Source organism: Haliotis cracherodii, unplaced genomic scaffold (genome assembly GCF_022045235.1).
Source record: "Haliotis cracherodii isolate W230 unplaced genomic scaffold, xgHalCrac1.p SCAF_14, whole genome shotgun sequence".
Taxonomy (NCBI): Eukaryota; Metazoa; Mollusca; class Gastropoda; order Lepetellida; family Haliotidae; genus Haliotis; species Haliotis cracherodii.
Genome location: NW_027266269.1, coordinates 26,671,557 through 26,693,052, shown reverse-complemented (window position 1 = coordinate 26,693,052; position 21,496 = coordinate 26,671,557). Strand labels below are relative to the sequence as shown.

The window sequence follows — 21,496 nt, the reverse complement described above, 5'->3', positions numbered from 1 at the left end:
ACAGTGCAATCTTTATCCACCCACTCCACGGAAATGACAAATGGGTACACAGTGTAACGGATAATGATTGAGCTAATCACATCTAGACACCGTCTCACACACAGGATGAAATAGCAACGGCCAGATCTAAACCGATAATGAAACACGAAAGTAGGACATAATCCTCTCCTATAGAGGGCGATCTATTATAACGATCCACTGATACGAAAATAAGTTTCTAGAAAACCGTTTACCGAAGTAAGTAATTGTCACAGAAGAGAGCCATGTAGGAAGTTGCACCTGAAATAAAAACTATGTGCCATTATAAACGGCGAATTACTCAATTAACAGAGAGTATATTTTAGTAACATGCCGCCGGCCCATAATACATTCAAATAGCATGATAAATCACGCATGCTGGAATAAAGTAGGTGTATATAAAAGGGTAACAGGTATTTCTCAATTTGTAAGATTGAGTTAAGAAAACAGCTATGTTATGATGGACAAGATTATCACCTGTTTGCATTAGCTGGGTGAATTTATTAGAGAAGGAGATTCAGTGTAATATGGCGAGGGTATTTCTTCTTACAGGGACATGTCGTTCACACTGAATACAACGCATGGTATTCATCTTCAAGATGGTTTGTTTGTTTGTTTAACGCCGCAATATGCCAGCTATATGACGGCGGTCTGTAAATAAATAAGTTAGTTACACAATTTGAGCTTAAATGGTATCTGATGATACGTGTTAAACGGATACACCATTTATATGCGACGTTTACATCACATTCGATGCACAGTGTAGAAGATATTTCTCTTTTTGCCAACTAACGAATGACATTTTTCAATGAGTTTTTTTTTAATCCATAGCGTCATAACGGTAGACTGAAAACAGTTTCTGATTAAAGTGTTATTTCACTGGATTTTATGTATTCAGATAAAAACACCATTTCGTCACTTAATACGTGAACAAAATTGTTTGTTTGTTGTTGAACGCCGCACTCAGCAATATTACAGCTATATGAGGGCGATCTGTAAATAATCGAGTCTGGACCAGACAATCCAGTGGTTGACATCATGAACATCGATCCACGCAATTGGGATACGATGACATGCATCAACCAAGTCAGCGAGCATGACCACCCGATCCCGTTAGTCCCACCCGATCCCGTTAGTCCCACCCGATCCCGTTAGTCCCACCCGATCCCACCAGTCTCATTCATGGCACCACGACCGCCTAGTGGTAAAGCGAAAGGTTCGGGGTTCGATCCCCGACCGCGTCATACCAAAATACGTTTAAAGATGGTACTTGTTGTTACCCTGTCTGGCGCTCGGCATTAAGGGGCTAAAACAAGGACTGGTCGGCTCGGAGTTAGTATACTGTGTCTGAGTGGGGTATTCATGTTAAACTGCGGCATGGTAACTCAGTGGGCTAGAACTATAAATCGGCATTAGTCCGGACTAGTACAAGCAGCCACACACACACGTGCATGCACGTCGCTATATAAGTGCAATAATCTTGGACTCGACGTTAAATCCCATTTCACCTCACCTCACCTTATACCGACTGACGTGTATTTTAACATAACACCCACTGTGACACTTATACCGACTGACGTGTATTATTACATAACACCCACTGTTACACTAACACTGACTGAGACTCTGTCAGCGGGACAATGTTAGCGCACCACTGTGGGAGAGGTCATGAAGTAACCTTCTCCCACAGAAACGTGAGGGCTTTGATTGTACAACTGGCGCCGACTGACCCATGGGGATTCAGTTAGACGTCACTGACTGGAATCAATGCCTAATCTTAGTACACTCAATGTGCAATCAATGCATCGTTCATTCTCCCTTTGGACTTGACAATTTGGGATAAATGAGTCCCTAACGTTGGTTGTCCTGAACAGAAAAGAACGTGGGTTTATTCATACGAGCCCCTCGTCTTATAACACAAGCTACAGAGAGTGTGGGGTTTGAACAAAGTATCATTACATATTTTTATTCATATACCTAGCAATCTTATTTAGAAATGCACTTTAGTGAGCGCAAAAACTTGGCTTCATTTGGATAGTGTCTGTGGATATGGGTAGTATTTGTGGGTCAGGATAGTGCATGTTGGTTAGGATAGTGTATGCGAGTTAGGATAGTGTCTGTAGGCCTGGGTAGTATCTGTAGGTCAGGATAGTGTATGTTGGTCAGGATAATGTATGTTGGTTAGGATAATGTATGCGAGTTAGGATAGTGTCTGTAGGCCCTGGGTTGTGTCTGTGGGTCAGGATAGTGAATGTTGGTCAGGATAGTGTATGCGAGTCAGGATAGTGTCTGTTGGCCTGGGTAGTGTCTGTGGGTCAGGATTGTGTATGTTGGTCAGGATACTGTATGATGGTCAGGATAGTGTATGCGAGTTAGGATAGTGTCTGTAGGCCTGGGTAGTGTCTGTTGGCCTGGGTAGTGTCTGTTGGCCTGGGTAGTGTCTGTGGGTCAGGGTAGTGTATGTTGGTCAGGATAGTGTATGCGAGCCAGGATAGTGTATGCTAGTCAGGATAGTGTATGCGAGTCAGGATAGTATCTGTGGATATGGATAGTGTCTGTGGGTCAGGATAGTGTATGTTGTCAGGATAGTGTATGCGAGTCAGGATAGTGTCTGTGGGTCAGGATAGTGTATGCTAGTCAGGATAGTGTATGTTGGTCAGGATAGTGTCTGTGGGTCAGAGTAGTCTCTGTGGGTAGGGTCTCTCACTCACTCACGCTGTCACTCACTCACTCACTCACTCACCCACTCAATCAGAATGGAACCGTTGGGGTTCCAAGTTAGGATTGGTGCCAACCAACCTTCGATTTTCGTGCAACTCAAATACTGCGGATAGCGGCGTAGAACCCAATGCTTGATCCCTATGACAGACATGGCTGTAGGGTGTTTAGAGTCCACGGACCTCACATCCTCATTTCGATCGCTCCTTCAAACACTCACTGAAACACTCTCTCATGCCAGAATGCGACACGTGATTCACACCCGGATAACCGGCTGAGCGGTCAAGGTATTTCCTGGTTATCAGAGGACCATTCGTGACCAACTCGCCGAAAAGCGACTCGTGCCCCTCTCGTGGCCGTTTTGGGGTATATTTTTAAATGCAAGACATATGTAAAATCAAAAATTATTCCTGAGGGATTGTTAGACCTTTCCTACGCTCATGCAAATGGTGACGAAAGGCCGCATTTAAACGCTTGCATTCCTTTGACGTGGATATTTTAAGACGCTTCACAAACTATACGCGTAATTATTTCGGCGAAGGCTGCTATGTGGTACAAAAAAGTTAAGTTGGTATATATTAGTTTGCTGATGTCTGTCTGTCGTATTGTGTGTCTATGACATAAAATTAGAATTCTGTCTAGACATAGGTCAACTTTATTTTTTAGAGGAGGGACCTAAATATTTAGGTCCCTGGTTAGAGCGAAAACAAACCATAATATATAACGTATTATTGTGAAACCATGTCTTACAATGCGACCCAACATGGCTATATAAACAATGAATGAGAGTAGTGTATCATGTCTTAAAGTAAATGCGCTACCATGTCACTTGATTGTCGTATCCATCACTTGATTTTCTGATTTGTTTACTCGCGCCGTCGTATGTCAAGAGAACTGCTGAGTGAGTGATTATGGATTTATGCCGCTTTTAGCAACATTTCAGCAATATCACCGCGGGGGACACCAGAAATGGGCTTCACACTTTGTCATGTCGGGAATCGAACCCGGGTCTTCGGCGTGACGAGCGAACGCTTTAACCACCAGGCTATCCGACCGCCCAAGAGAAGTGCTGAGCGTGGCAGTCAACAAACACATACTTTTTTACTAACAGGGTGTGTGTGGCGGGCGCTACCGGTAGCAGGACATGTTCACCCTTTTCGCGAACACCTGGAGTCATAACTGATTTTCAGTGATCCATTAGTTTCATGTCTGTTGTGCTTTTTACGCCCAATGGAATCTGTGTCAGCGGATAATCGAGTGTGGTTTTTCCCTAGCGTTGTCGTGGTCACGGATGATGGTTTTTGTATGCAGACAATGTTTTTTTTTATTTTCAGAGAGGTGACTTACTAAAAAGACAGTCCGAGACACCAGACGATGGACAACTTGGTAAGTACCACAACAAATAAAAACACACACGCACGCACCCACACACACAAACCGAAGCTGTAAAAATTCTGACGCATACCAGAAAAATGAGCGTAGATATTGTAGAGAAAAACATATTTTATGAGAATCTCATTTTTAAGTTTGTTACACAATATGGGCTAAAGTGGTCAATGATGATACGTGTTAAACGGATACACCATTTATATGCGACGTTTAGATCACATTCCATGCACAATGTAGAAGATATTTCTCTTCTTGCCAGCTAACGAATGAAAATCATAAGTTTTTAAATATTTTTTTTTTAAATCCATAGCGTCATAACGGTAGGCTGAAGGTTCCTGATTAAAGTCTTATTTCACTCGATGAGATTATGAGATATCGATGTTATATATCCAGATAAAAACATCATTTCGTCACTTAATATGTGATCAAAATATATGTATCCACGCAACGACATAGCCAATTTTAATAATTGAAAACAGCACATGTAATTCAGACTTATTATAATATGTTACCTTGGGAGAAATGAGGGTTCCCAGCAACCCATGGTTGTCGTAAGAGCCGCCTGAATGTACGGGGTGGTCAGGTTGATGCAGGTCACCGTATCCCAACTGCATGTGTCGATGCTCATGATGTTAATCTCTTGCGGCCAGACCAGCATAGGTTGCTGGAGACCTATAGTCTTAACCGGAAACCCCGGGGCCCGTATTCTTGAAATAATTTCTAAAACTGATTTACGGCGGTGGGTTAGCAAAGTGGTCAAAGCGTTCGCTCGTCGCGCAGAAGGCCCGAGTTCGATTCGTAACATGTGAAGGCCATTTCTGGTGTCCCCCGCCGTTATATTGCTGGAATATTACTAACTCTCACCCACCCACTCATCAACATACACAGTTCATCCACTCACTCACTCACTAAACCACTCATCCACCCACCAACATACCCACCCACCCAACCACTCACAACACCCACTCACCAAGCCACCCACCCAACCACTCATAACACCCACTCATCCACCTACTCAACCACCCACTTACCCAACCACTCACAACACCCACTCATCCACCAGCTCACCCACCCACTCATCCACCCACTCACCAAATCATCCAACCAACCACGCACAACACCCACTCACCCACCCACTCCACAAACCACCCACCCAACCACTCATCCACCCACACACCAAACCACCCACCCAACCACTCATCCACCCACTCCTCAAACCATCCACCCAACCAGTCATCCACCCACTCACCTACCCACTCATCCATCCACTCACCAAACCACCCACCTAACCACTTTTCCACCCACTCGCCCACCCACCCATCCAACCACTCACAACACCCACTCACCTTCCCACTAAACCACCCATCCAACCAATCATCCACCAACTCACCCTCCCACCCAACCACTCACAACACCCACTCATCCTCCCACTCGTCCTCCCACTCACCCAACCACCCACCCAACCACTCATCCACCCACCCACTCATCCACCCACTCATCCACCCAACCACTCACAACACCCACTCATCCTCCCACTCGTCCTCCCACTCACCCAACCACCCACCCAACCACTCATCCACCCAACCACTCACAACACCCACTCATCCTCCCACTCGTCCTCCCACTCACCCAACCACCCACCCAACCACTCATCCACCCAACCACTCACAACACCCACTCACCCACCAACCCATCCACCCACTCACCAAACCACCAACCCAGCCACTCACAACACCCACTCACCCACCCATTCACTCACCCAAACCACCCAAACACTTACTCACCCAAACACTTACTCACCCACACACTCACACACTCACTCACTCACTCACTCAACCCACCCACCCACCCACTCACTCACCCACCCACCCACACACACACACACACACACACACACTCACTCACTCACTCACTCACTCACTCACTCACTCTGATTGTATATTATTTCTGTGCCAGGCTGCATCAGCATGAAACGGAATGCCGGCGAGTACTTCTACGTGTCGGACGGGTCCAGTGATGTGTGCGGGATGTACATGCTCGGACAGCCGGACACCGTCCTGCAGATTGAGTACACCCAGTTCACCATCGAGTGTGAAGCAGGGGGTCTTATGGCGGTGAGTACCATTGGTCGACATTCGTCCCCATTCGTCTTTTTTCCCTAACAAGCCCTGTGACGAGAGCAAAAATGGCGAGATATGACGAATGGAAGACCAAGACAAAATACCACCGAGTGCCGAGGATGGTTATCATGCTGCTTTTGGAACCTTAAAATCATCAGTAGTTTACATGGCCATTGATATATACTCACCTCCAAAAGAAACGCGAACCATAGAAACACATCAAGAAGTATGTACGTTAAGAAGGGATGCTTCCAATGTACACTGACAAAACTAACAGTCAGTCAGGTGTTACCACAGAGTGTCTTCATTCTCATCAAAGTTTGCTGCACGTGATTTACATGCTAATCCTGCACGAGACAAATGATGCATCGCGAGTCATGGATCTATGACGTCATATGTGATGCGTTCACGAGCGTTAATTCATACAACATACCGGTATGTTCATTTGAGCGTCGAACCAATCTATTACCTCTTGAATATGAGCAATTCTTCATAATAGAATAGGTCTTCAGCAACCCATGCTTGCCCTCAAAGGCGACTACGGTTGTCGTAAGAGGCGACTAACGGGATCTGGTGGTCAGGCTCGCTGACTTGGTTGATGCATGTCATCGTATCCCAATTGCGAAGATCGAAGCTCATGATGTGAATCACTGGATTGTCTGGTCCAGACTCGGATATTTACAGACCGCCGTCATATAGCTGGAATATTGCTGTGTGCGGCGTTAAACAACAAACAAATCTTTTGTCGGTGAGTATATGTTTAGTACGCGGAAGCACAACTCCATCACGTCCACTCTCTGTTGCTGTATCGATGCCATTGTGACTCCTCCTCCCCCTCCTCCTCCTCTGGTTTATGCAAATGTGTTGCAATAGGACACTGTCGTGGATTGTTTGACATCAACCAATGCAAATTGGAAAAGAATATGAATATTGGTAACATAATAGTCTTAGCTGTTGTCAAAGACTGACAGTAGCAAGGACATCGGAAGGCGTTTGATTGGACGTATAAAAACCACATGGCGTCGTTTTTATTAAATAAATAAATCAGTTGCCAAATATAACATGATTTATTCACCAGCACTGAGCATTTAGCCGACTTTCATATTTCGGTTTGAAAACATATCGCGGTTATTATTCGTAATTAATGTGTTGACCGAGTTATTACAACTGAGGCGCCACGGGTGGCCCAGCTGAGGCGCCACATTTCGCTGTGTAGTGTTGCGTCCCTTAGACGTGCCAGGATCCTAGGAAGCCCGAGGTCCTAAGGTGGAACTTAACATGGATTCGCCCTGATTATTATTCCAAGTCAGAATATCTTTTCTCAAATGTAAACCAAATTCTCAAATCGGGCCAAAAATCTTTATCTTATCCTACCCTACCGTGCTGGTAAAGTCTTAGACCCGAATCACTTTGGGCTTTCCTCCAATATCAAGCTGACACGCCGTGATATAACTGTAATACTGTTCAAAGTGGCGTCAAACCCAAGGCACACACTTACCCACACACATCGTTCAAATCGACAGTGTACGGAAATATAAGACGACTGTGTTTTCGTGTCCATCTTTTCCTAGATATGTGATACTAATACTCGCACTGAAATGGAGAGACGTACAATGTCACGTTGATCTGGCTCAAAACCCAGACTAAATTTATTTTTTGGCGAAGACCCTAGTACCTCTTCAAAAGCTAACTGGTGACCTAAGTGTTGTATACTGCAGCTGGTGACCTAAGTATTGTATACAACAGCTGGTGACCTAAGTATTGTATACAACAGCTGGTGACCTCAGTGTTGTATACTGCAGCTGGTGACCTAAGCGTTGCATACTGCAGATGGTGACCTAAGCGTTGCATACTGCAGCTGGTGACCTAAGCGTTGTATACTGCAGCTGGTGACCTAAGTGTTGTATATTGCAGCTGGTGACCAAAGCGTTGTATACTGCAGCTGGTGACCAAAGCGTTGTATATTGCAGCTGGTGACCAAAGCGTTGTATACTGCAGCTGGAGACCTAAGCGTTGTATACTGCAGCTGGTGACCTAAGTGTTGTATACTGCAGCTGGTGGCCTAAGTGTTGTATACTGCAGCTGGTGACCAAAGCGTTGTATACTGCAGCTGGTGGCCTAAGCGTTGTATACTGCAGATGGTGACCTAAGTGTTGTATACTGCAGCTGGTGACCTAAGTGTTGTGTATTGCAGCTGGTGGACGGTTGGGAGCTGCAGTCGGAGTTCTTCCCTAACATTGAGGACACCGGGGACAGTTTCGAGGCCCGCTACAAGACGTTCTGTGGGGTCAACTCTCCGGCGGAAGTGTACGTGGCGTCGCAGAACGTGGCTCTAATCCAGTTCCGGGTCCCCGAGGCAGGCCAAGGCTTCCGCGTCCGTGTCAGCTACCTCCACAACCCTCAACGTCAGTGACCCCGTCATTTCCATCTTGTGTCGAGCAATCCTACTGTTTATATACTTCTTTGAAGTATTAACAACAATATAGAGATTATTATTATTATTGTTGTTGTTGTTGTGGTTGTTGTAATTATTATTGTTATTATTATATACAGATTAAAATAAAAAGAGGGTTTGGGTGGTCCTGGCAGTCAGGCTAGTTGTTATTATTATTATTATTATTATTATTATTATTATTATTATTATTATTATTATATTATTGTTATTATTATTGCTGTTGCAAAGAGGAATAGTAGTAGCAGTAGTAGTGGTAGTAGGCGTTGTAGATACAGTAAACTACGGTTATAACGAACTCAAAGGGACCACTAATTTTAATTCGTTATAACCGTAGTTCGTTATAGGCAAATGTAAGGAATATATACAGCAAACAGACAGAACCAAAAAATAGTTCGTTATATCCGTCAGTTCGTTATAAGCGTGTTCGTTATAACCGTAGTTTACTGTATGTCTATATACCATTATTAATCATTGTTGTTATTACAGCGTGTAACGTGATGCTGATGCCGACTGCTGGGGTGGTGACGCTCAAGAACTACGGCGAGAGACGCAACTGCACCGCCTCGATCATTTACCCCGAGAACATCCTCATGCTGTCCGTCGACATCGGCGTCACGTCCCGCGGTGCCACGGTCGCCACCGAGAGCGGCCTGTCAGTCAGAGTGAGTCTCCACCGGCGCCACCTCTTCATGACAATACACGTGCCCAATCACCGGCACCAGTCTCAATCATGGCACCACAACCGCCTAGTAGTAGAGCGTCTGCCCGGAGACCGGAAGGTCCGGGTTTCGATCCCCGACCGCGTCATACCAAAAGACATTATACGATGGTACTTGTTGTTACCCTGCCTGGTGCTCGGCATTAAGGGGCTTAAGCAAGGACTGGTCAGCTTGGAGTCAGTATGCTGTGTTTGAGTGGAGTATTTATGTTAAACTGCGGCATGGTATCTCAGTGGGCTAGCACTATAAATCGGCATCAGTCTCCGGACTAGTATAAGCAGTCACACACACACACACACACACACACACACACACACACACACACACACACACATCGCTATATAAGTGCAATATTCTGGGACGCGACGTTAAACTCCATTCGACCTCACCTCACCTCACCTCACCTCACCTCACCTCACCTCACCTCAACTCACCCCAACTCACCTCACCTCACCTCATGACACCACGCGTATCTCGGGGCATGGCTGCCTATTGTCCTTATCAACACCACACGTATCTAAACATTATTATTTATGTCGAAAAGCTAGCTATTATTATACCTTCTCCGCCCTCTACACACACCTCAGCCGCTTGTAACGGTTATAATATTAGAAAATATCAGGGATAAAGTTCTATCTGCACCATGGAGTCATTTGCATAACCCAGTTATCTCCCTTTCAGTGCCACAACGAGGCTGGCGCTGATTACGTGGAGTATCTCTATGGTAACGGTCTGGACGTAAGCTACATGGGACGGAAGAGAGCATTTTGTGGACTTCGATCGAAAGCAGGTAAGCGGAGGATATGCACAGGCCCCGGGCCCAGGAAAAGACTTGTCTGATTAATGGACGAAATGATTCGGCTTTATGAGACCATGAAAGAGAATTTCTAAGCATCCTCAATTCTCCGATTCCTGAATCCAATACATCGCCTACCAACCCCCATTCAAGTTTGTTTTCTCGTAGACGTTTATTGAAACATTTAAAAAAAAAAAATAACTAGGCATTCAACAGCCATTACATATACATGCATACACAGTCTGGCCAAACGCTGCAATAAAAACACAAATTTTGGCTACCTAAGCCAGTCCTATTCCGATTACAGGGCCCCGTTCCACAAAGCGATCTTAGCGCTATGAGTGTCGAAAGGCTATGTTAAAGTATGGGAGTTACGATCATCTTAGCGCTACGATCGCTTTGTGGAACGGGGCACAGGAAGCTATCCCCTATTCCGCACTAAATGTCACCTGCTTGAAAATATCTGTGGTCACATTCAGCATAAGTCACCATGTCAAAAATGACAGGACTACATATTTTAGAACAGTTTTAATTACTGGATGTACTTTTTAAAAAAGCACAAAAATCTTGAATTGTTTGATAGGAATTACTTAGAAGTTTACGGATGACAAAGTAGACACAATTTATGGATAACAACTTCTTTAATTACTGTAAAGGCGACGTTTCGGTATAGATCCTTATGCCGTTGTCAAGCCAAACTGAATTGGCTTCCACCTCTGTGTTCTCTGTCCAACATGTTGTGACAGTATTTCCCATCTGTTGTCATTAGTTACTCATGTTATCCCCCTCATCTATGCAATTGTTGTTACTGTCAATCCTCTACTGTAAGTCCCCCACCTACTATATATATTCTGTGACCCGTGAAGATCCGGGTTAGAATAGATCTTCAGCAACCCATGCTTGCCGTAAAATTCGAATATGCTTGTCGTAAGAGGCGACTAACGGGATCGGGTTGTTGGTTGATACATGTCATCGATCCCAATTACGTAGATCGATGCTGATGATATTAATCACCGGATTGTCTGGTCCAGACTCGATTATTTACAGACCGCCGTCATATAGCTGAAATACTGCTGAGTGCGGCCAACAAACCAAACCAAATATATATTCTGTACAGCGTTCCCCATTCAGTCTTGTTTGAGGTGGAAACTGGACTTTTACAGTCAGTTAAATCGATGCCTCGGGATGAAGCTTATCCCCAATCCAATATTTTATCCAATACCGTAAATTGCTTATCCCCAATCCTCTTTACACTATCCCCTGCACTCTCTCTCCTATGTCACACATCCCATTCTGAATACCCCAATATTTTGAAAGTTTAATTGGGGTTTTGATGGTAGGTTTTTGTGTAGGAAGGTAGACAAAAATAAATAGATAAATTCATTGAACAGGGTTTCTTAAAAACTGATTTCGACCGATAGGTGATAAAAGCACATCTTAGCCTGGTGTTTTTTTCTTATGTTTTTCTTTAAATTTTCGAAACTGAAAGCATACATTTTTGTCCAAAACACCCATGCCCCGCGGATGTCTGAAAAGCCGGCATTCCATTTGCATCTTGGTACTACCTTAGACAATGATTACGGGGTATATTTTTTCTTTCTATCGAGACGTTTGTACACCAAGTGGTCCTGTGTATTGCACACGGGTCACAAATCACATACATTTGACTAAATGTCGATCGCGGAGAGCAGTTTGGATGGGTGATCGCGTTCGGTACTTGCTAGGGTGTCGGCTCTGTTCCACTCTAAAGTACATGCAGTACATGTGGTGTCTCCAGGAACGTGACTATGTTCGAAATATGCCTCTGTTCACTCATCAGTTAATGGGTACCCGGTAGGATGATATGGTAACGTAACTGTTAAACTTCTAACGCCTCACATGCAGCTGGGGTTGTGGCTCGGGAGCCGAGAATGAACACCGAGTGCAAACTGATCCATTGACCGCGTTAATAATTCTTTAGGGTGTTGGGCTGGCGCTTACATATGCATATAATCGTCGTCGTCGTCGTCATCATCATCATCATCATCATCGCTGTCGTCGTCATCGTCATCGTCGTTATTATGATGATCAATATGATGAATATGTTGTTGTTGTTGTTGTTATTATTATTATTATTATTGCAGACCGGCGCAGTGTGACCCTGGGCTGTCAGAACTCTGCAGTGAGACTCGTGTCTAGTGGCCTTTACTACAATTCGATCACATTCTCCCTCTCCAAACCCACGGCCGAGGAGATCGCCGCCTTTAGCCCCCAGTGTTAATATGGCAGGTAGGTTCCCGTGGACGACTGTGTGAGTGACTTTGGTTTAACGCCGCTTTTGAACGATATTTCAGTGCATCGCAACCCGTCATCTTGATGCGGGAGATAAACCCAGAGTGATGCTTTTCTCAGTCGTTTACCAGTTTGGTGATACACACGAGCACGGCCGATACGGAGCTAATCTGACAAACCTGGAAACATTTTCAGGGCGAATTTCAGGTGTCCGACACACTTCATCGCTAAACGACTTGAACTTAGTCGACTGGAATGAGTGAGTGTGAGTGAGTTGGGTTTAACGCTGCTTTTAACAGTATTCCAGTTATATTGCGGCGTGTCAGCTTAATGTGGGAGGAAAGCCCGAAGTGATGCAGGTCTCAGACGTTTACCACTTCGGTGAAACCCACGAGCGCGGGTATGGTGCTGACAAACCTAGAAACATAATCGTGGCGAACTAGCATTCGACCCCACAATCATAGGTTTCTGGCGTGCCCAAGGGACGCAACTCCGTTCAGCGAATAGCCGTCTCTTAGACATCTGGCCCATGCTCAACATATGGTCGTGCATTTTGTTCATTTAGGTGTGAAAGATAAAGAAATATCTAAAGATTACCAAGAATATTAACGGACGTTGAAGACCCGATCTGACGTTGCCTGCTCCGACCTCTCCTGAATCCCGAGTACCATCTTATTTTTTACTCAAAGTGTCTCAAATACTACTTAACACAAATATCAAAAGCATAAAGAAAAGGTCGCGATATGGAGTTAAAGTATTGAAACAATCTCGACAATATAAAAAACGATTCTATTCTATCCTGAATACTCTCTAAACAGACCCCCGAGTTCGGCGTCCCAAAAGGGGGTGGCAGTCTCAGGTATCGGGAGAATGGAAACCTGACTTTGTTTTGTTTTGTTTGTTTGTTTGTTGTTTAAAGCCGCACTCAGCAATGTTCAAGCTGTATAACGGCGACATCACATGAGCTTCGATCTGCACAATTGGGATACGATGACATGCATCAACAAAGTCAGCGAGCCTGACCACCCGATCCCGTTAGTCGCCTCTTACGACAAGCATAGTGGATGGATTGCTGAAGACCTATTCCACCACGGATCTTCACGGGTCGACTTTGTATGTAGTTGATGGTGCCGCATAGTGACTAAAACCACTGATCGTGCTGCCAAAACCATCAGTGAAGCCAGTTGATGTTCTTGATTGACATGGGGGTAGTTAATTGTTAAAACGTTCGCTCTTTACGACGAAGACCCAGGTTCGATTCCCTTCACGAGTTACAATGTGTGGAGTTTAGGCGTCCTCCGTCCTGATATTGCTGAAATATTGCTAACAGCGGCGTCAAATATTCACTTACTTCGTAGTCAAACAGTTTATATATGAGTGAGTATGGTTTTACGCCGTTTTTAGCAATATTCCACAATATCACGGCGGGGGACACCAGAAATGGGCTTCACACATTGTACCCATGTCGGGAATCGAACCCGGGTCTTCGGCGTGACGAGCGAACGCTTTAACCACTAGGCTACCCGACCGCCCCTTATATATGTGTGTGTTATCGAATAGTACGGCTGTGCAAAAAAATGTATCGAGTACAACATCCTCCCTCGTTTCTGTTTCAGTGTCGCTGTCTGTTGGCTCCTGTATCAGCGGAAGTACCAAAAGGAAGTCAGGCTTTACCGTCCTTGAACCCATTTCACTAGGTGACCTTGACCCTTGGGTCACGTGATTTAAGTGGACGAATGAAGTGATATTATCTGTTATACTTTCTAATGAGTGTGGAGAACAGTGACTAATACGGTGAAGACCAACAATGACGTAATTACACATGAATGATTTATTCCTCCACAATGCAAACGTGACTGGGACGTCTTTGCATCCGCATCATGAAGCCGTCGATAATGTTTTGACGTCATAAACGGGGGTCAATGAAATACTCCATGCACAAATGACGTGTGCAAAGCATTGTGACGTCAAAATAAACACGACAGTGACGTCACAAAGATTGCCGTAAAGTGGACTCGCTGTACGATCGGACAGATCTTCTCTTTAGTGTGTTACCTCCCCAGTGTTGGGAGTACATTAAATGTCAGTATGATTAAAGAAATTCGTATCGTTTTCAAGTCTATGTTCGGATGGGTACTGACTGTTAGATTTTAATTATCACGCTCATTTCGTGTCTACTATAACATTGTGTAAACGTCATATCAATATACATATCGTGAGTTATATTAACTATATATAATGCCAGGATTCAGGGGAGGCGACTCTACCCAACAGCCCCCGATGTCACTGTACCTTGTACTTCATCACGAAGGGAATAAAGGTGATTGTACAAACGTGTCACTCTTGTATACTTCCACAGCAACAGAACCGGCCTACCGTTCATATCTATATCCGTCAGTCGCATTTCAGATGCGGAGCTATCGTGCCCTGAAGATTCCGGGGTAGAAGAGGTCTTCAGCAACCCATCTTGTCGTAAAAGGCGACTAACGGGATCGGGTGGTCAGGCTCGCTGACTTGGTTGATGTATGTCATCTTTCCCCATTCCGTGGATCGATGCTCATGATATTGATCACTGGATTGTCTGGTCCAGACTCGATTATTTACAGACCGCCGTCATATAGCTGGAATATTGCTGAGTGCGGCGTTAAACAACCAACCAACCAACCTATCGTGTCCTTCACCCTGTGGGCCTACCCTACATCATGTGACTGATCTTGCCGTTTGTTTGTTTGTTTGTTGTTTAACGCCGCACTCCAGCTATATGACAGCAGTCTGTAATTAATCGAGTCTGGACCAGACAGTCCAGTGATTGACATCACGAGCATTGATCCACTCAATTGGAATACGATGACATGCATCAACCAAGTCAGCGAGCCTGACCACCCGTTAGTTGCCTCATACGACATGCAGCCGCCTTTTACGGCAAGAATGGGTAGCTGAAGACCTATCCTACCCCGGATCTTCACAGGTCAACCGATCTTGTCACTCACATTGTAATATATATATATATATAGATAGATATAGGTCACACTGTGTAGGGCAGACAAGGCCCAACACGTCTGGCATGAACAGGCTGCAAGCCATGGTTCAGATGTTCCAAGCAAAATTAGCACCAAGATGATCCTGACACCAACAACGACGATTTGTGACAGTGGTAGAGTTAGAATCGCTTTTTGGAGTGGGCCCAAGGATGAGGATGATGATGATGATGATGATGAACAGATGATGATGATGGTGATGATGAACAGATGATGATGATGATGAATGGGGTGTGACATGAACCGCAGCAACATGACCTCTACCAGGTTGGAAATGTTTTCAATATGTGCCGAAATAAGCAAATTTATTGATGTTCAAAGACAAGATGTCTAAAATACCAATCAGCAGTTGTGTATTATGCGATTCCTTTTTTTCAAAAGGTTTTAAAACAAATTAAAAATAAATAATGTAGAGGAATTCTTTGAGTGCTGACTAAGGGCCAGTACAGTTCATTTTTGGGATATAATATTACTTTAGATAGGGGCGGTCGGGTAGCCTAGTGGTTAAAGCGTTCGCTCGTCACGCCGAAGACCCGGGTTCGATGCCCGACATGGGCAGATTGTGTGAAGCCCATTTCTGGTGTCCCCGTCGTGAAACTGCTGGAATATTGATAAAAGCGGCGTAAAACCATACTCACTCACTCACTCACATGTACTTGCGAGCAACGGATCTTGACTCGACTGAAGGATATTCTCTCTGGGCAGTTTAAGGCTTATAACTGAAGCAATGCCATAATTAAATAAGACCAGAAAAAACATCGCGTATTTAGTATTTACTGTCTCGTCCTATCAGTGTTATAGAAGGTCAAACATATGATGAAAAGAAATTAGGGGTATAGCTTATTTTGCTGCTCAGTGTATTATTTTCACGGTTGTTATGAATGGATTACGATATCGATTTAGGGTGATGACAGCGTTGCTATACAATCTGATCCAAGCGCCAATAGAGATCTATCTGATCACTGACGTCACGCCAACAGGTGAAAGATAAGCACCTTATACTATTAGACTGTTTGTGACACTGCTGATGTAACTGTTCTCGATACATGCGCACCGCCTAGATAATGGCACTTCAGTTAAAGCAACACTTAATCTGCTATTCCATTTCAATTATGGGATAATCGCCCCAGACACAGCTGTACATGTACTGCAAAATTAACCTCCTCAGCTTTTCTCGCATGTTTGGCACTATTTACTGATTTACAGTGCCCGCGTACATAACACAGTTTACAACAAGCAACAAACATGTTTTTTAGGGATTATTTTGTTTACGGAGTTTCTTTAAAAACAGACCGTCTCCGTGGTCTAGTGGTAGAGCTCCCACCCGGAGAGCGGAATGTCCGGGGTTCGATCCCCGACCGCGTCATACCAAAAGACGTTAAAAGATGGTACTTGTTGTTACCCTGTCTGGCGCTCGGAATTAAGGGGTTAAAACAGGGACTGGTCGGCTCGGAGTCAGTATACTGTGTCTGAGTGGGGTATTCCTGTTAAACTGCAGCATGGTATCTCAGTGAGCTAGCACTATAAATCGGCATCAGTCCGGACTAGTACAAGCAGTCACACACACACACACACGTGCATGCACGTCGCTATATAAGTGCAATAATCTTGGACGCGACGTTAAACCCCATTTCACCTCACATCACCTTTTAAAACAATGGAGGAGAAGAGACTGCCAGAAAACAATAGTGAGCTTTTAGCAATATTCCAGCAATATCACGGCGGGGGAAACCATAAATGGGCTTCACACAATGTACCCATGACGGGAATCGAACCCAGGTCTTCGGCGTGACGGACGCTTTAACCACTAGGCTGCCCGACCATCTACACCTACCCCCCAGGAAACAAGAGGTAACATAGACGTGAAACAACAGCAGATGGTGTCTTTAAAAAAAATTGTCATGTTTTTTTCCTAAGGTAGAGTACTGTGAATACAAATACATCACTGTGAGGCGATTCTGGTCTTACCGCCTGACCCCATGCCATCCCAGCTTTAACAGCCTTGGTCAGGCCACATTTTAATGAAAGAGGTGAGGTGAGGTGAGGTGAGGTGAGGTAAAATCGGGTTTAACGTCGCATTCAAGATTTTTGCACTTGTGTGTGTGGGTGTGAGTGTGAGTGGATGCTTGTACTAGTCCGGATTGATGTCGATTAATAGTTCTAGCCCACTGAGATACCAAATGCCGCAGTTTAACAGGAATACCCCACTCAGACACAGTATACTGACTCCGAGCCGACCAGTCCTTGTTTTAGCCCCTTAATGCTGAGCGCCAGGCAGGGTAACAACAAGTACCATCTTTTAACGTGGTTTGGTATGACGCGGCAGAGGATCGAACACCGGACCTTCCGCTCTCCGGGCGGATAATAAAGAAGTTGTGCATTAACATTTGACTTCTCAATATGTAATACACACTGCCTGAAAGAAAAGGATAAATTACTGTTTTCCTATAATGCGAGGCATATGTAATTCTTTTAGTAGAAAAGGGGCTTGATTATTGATTAAGAAAAAAATCCAGTTTGCAGCAATTTGATTCGCCGTTTAAACTCGCTTTCGTGCAGACTTGTTTCGGAATAATCCATCTTGTACTCTTGTCGTTGACCTGGGACGCCCTGAACGGGGTCGAGCTTCAACATTTTGGGTTTGTTGGTACCTGTTCCTTAGTCTTTTCCAAAACTTGGTATTAGTGAGTGAGTGAGTATGGTTTTACGCCGCTTTTAGCAATATTCCAGCAATATCACGGCGGGGACACCAGAAATGGGCTTCACACATTGTACCCATGTCGGGAATCGAACCCGGGTCTTCGGCGTGACGAGCGAACGCTTTAACCACTAGGCTACCCGACCGCCCCCAAAACTTGGTATTAACATTTTTATTTCTTGAGTGGGGCACGGGTGTCCCAGTCGTCTAAAGCGTTGCGTTGCGTCCCCTTGACACGTCAGAAACCTATAATTGTGGGTTCGACTCCCGGTTCGCCCCGATTATGTTTCTAGGTTTGTCAGCACCCGTGCTCGTGGGCTTCACCGAAGTGGTAAACGTCTGAGACCTGTATCACTTCGGGCTTTCCTCCCACATTAAACTGACACGCCGCGATATAACTGGAATACTGTTAAAAGCGGCGTTAAACCCAACTCACTCACTCACTCACTATATTTCTTGATCCCCAACGTTTTTGTTGAGAGTGAATAACACTGGACTACATTTATCTAAAGTTAATGCAATGAAAAGAGACAAAATGCTGATTTAATAGAAGTATCCGTATATCGGGATATTACTTTTTAAATAGTAATCGTGTGCTGGGCTAATGGCATTATTTACTTGATACGTTTGTCCCTTGTGTCTGTCTCATAGTGTAGTGTTTCACGTTCCATCACAGAAAATGTCAAGGTGAAGCGCACGTACAATGTCACAATCCGTCCACGATATTCAATGAGTGACCATCGTCAATACTTTACATATGTTGGAGCGACGCTGTGTAGTAAACTCCGTGAAGAAATAACGATGAGCAGTGACTAATCAGATTATTTAGCTTCTGTGGATAAAAAAGACAGTCATTGCAGGATCGACTCCTCCTGCGATTTATTTTTAGTCAAATCCAGTAGAAACCGTGTATTGATATTAATAATATTTTGGGCAACAATGAAAATGTACGCATACAACTGAAGCTCACTTCGCTTGTATGCCTCCGCGCGTAGAAATAGATCCTGTCGTAACATCGTGCGCAATGTACATATGAGAGGTATAAATTAAATTTCGCTATACATCGTCAGCAGTTTTCACATAATTATGAAGCGACTGTACTTGTAGAAGGCGACTAACGGGATCGGGTGGTCAGGCTTGCTGACTTGGTTGATGCATGTCTTCGTATCCCAATTGCGTAGATCGATGTTCATGATGCCAATCACTGGATTATCTGGTCAAGACTCGATTATTTACAGACCGCCGTTATATAACTTGAATATTGCTGAGTGCGGCGTTAAACAACAAACAAACAAAATTGAAACAAATCATAATTATGTGGGTAAGTTTCAAATAAGAACAGAGTGAGGATTTTGATATTTCGGACCCCTACCTTTTAAAAAAGCTGGATCCGCCCTTGCCCGGAAAGAACATGTCGTATATATTATATACTACTCAAAAGAAGTTAAAGAAGACCCGATTCCTTCATATTGTTACAGTTTCTGTCATGATAAGTGAGCAAAATAATATCAGAATCGGGTTTCTTTAACTTCTTTTGAGTAGAATAGCTGCCGCGAGGCGCAAACAGCACACACACATAAATCCGTTAAAATCTAGTCACTAACATCATATCATTGACATATATAGCTTCAAAACACTAAAGAATAAAACACAGAGGTTATCAGGCGAGTGCGTTTTGGGGTGCTAAATATCCTGTATTATGATTAAACATTGTATTTAGCATGCCTTGGCGAGCTAAATACATAGTGCATAGAGTCGGCCTGAGCTGTCATAACAGTTCGAAGGGCCGAGTGAGTCAGATGTACACACAGCGACAAAATGAACAAAGGTTACGACTCGGACATAGTTGGACCAAATCAAACTGTTATTAATTAATGAAAAGGCACCAAACCGCAAAGGTCTACAAACACAGATCTGGGATTGAAAGAAATAACTTGTCCCCGAAAATTCTTGAAAACAATATTTATGCTTCAGGTTATCGAAGAATGAAGAATTTTCCGCAAAGATTACATCATTGTTCCATGGTTTTTTTTCTTTAAAAATATTCAGGCTCATAAATTTATTTAAAAAATATATCTGGTTTTGCAGCTGCAGTTGATAAAAATATCTAATCTCAATACAAATTCCCCCCGCCCCCTCCAATCCGATTTTATAGTGCTTGCCCATTGAGATGCCATGCCGCAGTTTTGTTTTGAACATATTTCATTGACATATATGGTCAGCGGGATTGGGCAAAAGTTATCCAACTTAGGTGGCCCTTTCCCTGAAGGTCAGAGGCTAGGCATTCTTAAGTATACTGAACAACAAACGTTCCTGTGACATTGAATAGGTTTTAATGCAAAGTTATGTTTACTACCAAATCTGAAGACTCCTGAACAGATAAAAGACTCCTGTAAGTGTTCAAATGGTTTAATTTGCCATACTGACTTCAGAAAATGCGTTATTTCATAAAAAAATACATGAACATGCCAAAATGTCAATTTACAAATCAATAGCGTGTGTGTCCACCTCTGGTTGCGATGCAAGCAACACATCTTCGTCTCATGGAATGGACCAGGCGTTGCACAAAGTCCTGTGGGATATCTGTCCATATCTGCTGGAGCATGTTTCGAAGTTCCTGGAGTGTCTGTGGAACACATGGTTGACGTCGAAGGCGCCGATCCATCTCATGCCACATGTGCTCGATTGGTGAGAGATCAGGGGAGTGAGCCGGCCAGGGGATGACATTCACGTTGTTTTGTTGAAGAGAATCCTGAACAAGTCGATCAATATGGGCCGGGCGTTGTCATGCGGAAATGTAATGCCTGGGCCATGACAACGCAAAACCGGTAGAACAACAGGGCCGATGTTCTCGTCGCGGTAGCGCTGTCCATTGAGATTTCCCTCCACTACTATCAAACGGGTCCTCTGTCTTGCTATAATCCCACCCCAGACCATAACGCTGCCGCCCCCGAACCGATCCTCTTCCATGACACAATGATTGACGTAACGTTCACCTCGACGTCGGTACACTCGAATCCGTCCATCGCTGTGGCTGAGGTGAAAACGAGACTCGTCAGTGAATAGAACTTGTCCCAACTGCATGGCCGTCCAGCGTAGACGCTGTCTGCACCACTGTAGACGTGCTTGACGGTGGTGTCCTGTAAAAAGGGGACGTCTGGTGGGTCTTCTGGCGACAATCCCTGCACATCTGAGGCGACGACGTACGGTTTGTGAAGATATTCGTCGAAGGCCAGGGATTCTTTTTGCAGTCACTGTTGCTGGCTGGAATTGA

The 21,496-nt window shown here is 44.4% G+C and overlaps 1 protein-coding gene across 1 annotated transcript in view; it reads left to right on the top strand.

Moving 5' to 3' along the window:
* Window positions 1–14,790, top strand: part of LOC139460659 (corticotropin-releasing factor-binding protein-like) — a 65,320-nt gene extending 50,530 nt beyond the window's left edge. The window contains exons 2-8 of the mRNA XM_071242130.1: window positions 4,071–4,122; window positions 6,082–6,239; window positions 8,440–8,650; window positions 9,187–9,362; window positions 10,101–10,209; window positions 12,339–12,483; window positions 14,103–14,790. Of these exons, the coding sequence (XP_071098231.1) occupies window positions 4,071–4,122; window positions 6,082–6,239; window positions 8,440–8,650; window positions 9,187–9,362; window positions 10,101–10,209; window positions 12,339–12,475 (843 nt within the window). The 3' untranslated portion in view covers window positions 12,476–12,483; window positions 14,103–14,790. The remainder of the gene's footprint in view (window positions 1–4,070; window positions 4,123–6,081; window positions 6,240–8,439; window positions 8,651–9,186; window positions 9,363–10,100; window positions 10,210–12,338; window positions 12,484–14,102) is intronic.
* Window positions 14,791–21,496: the final 6,706 nt, after the last annotated feature.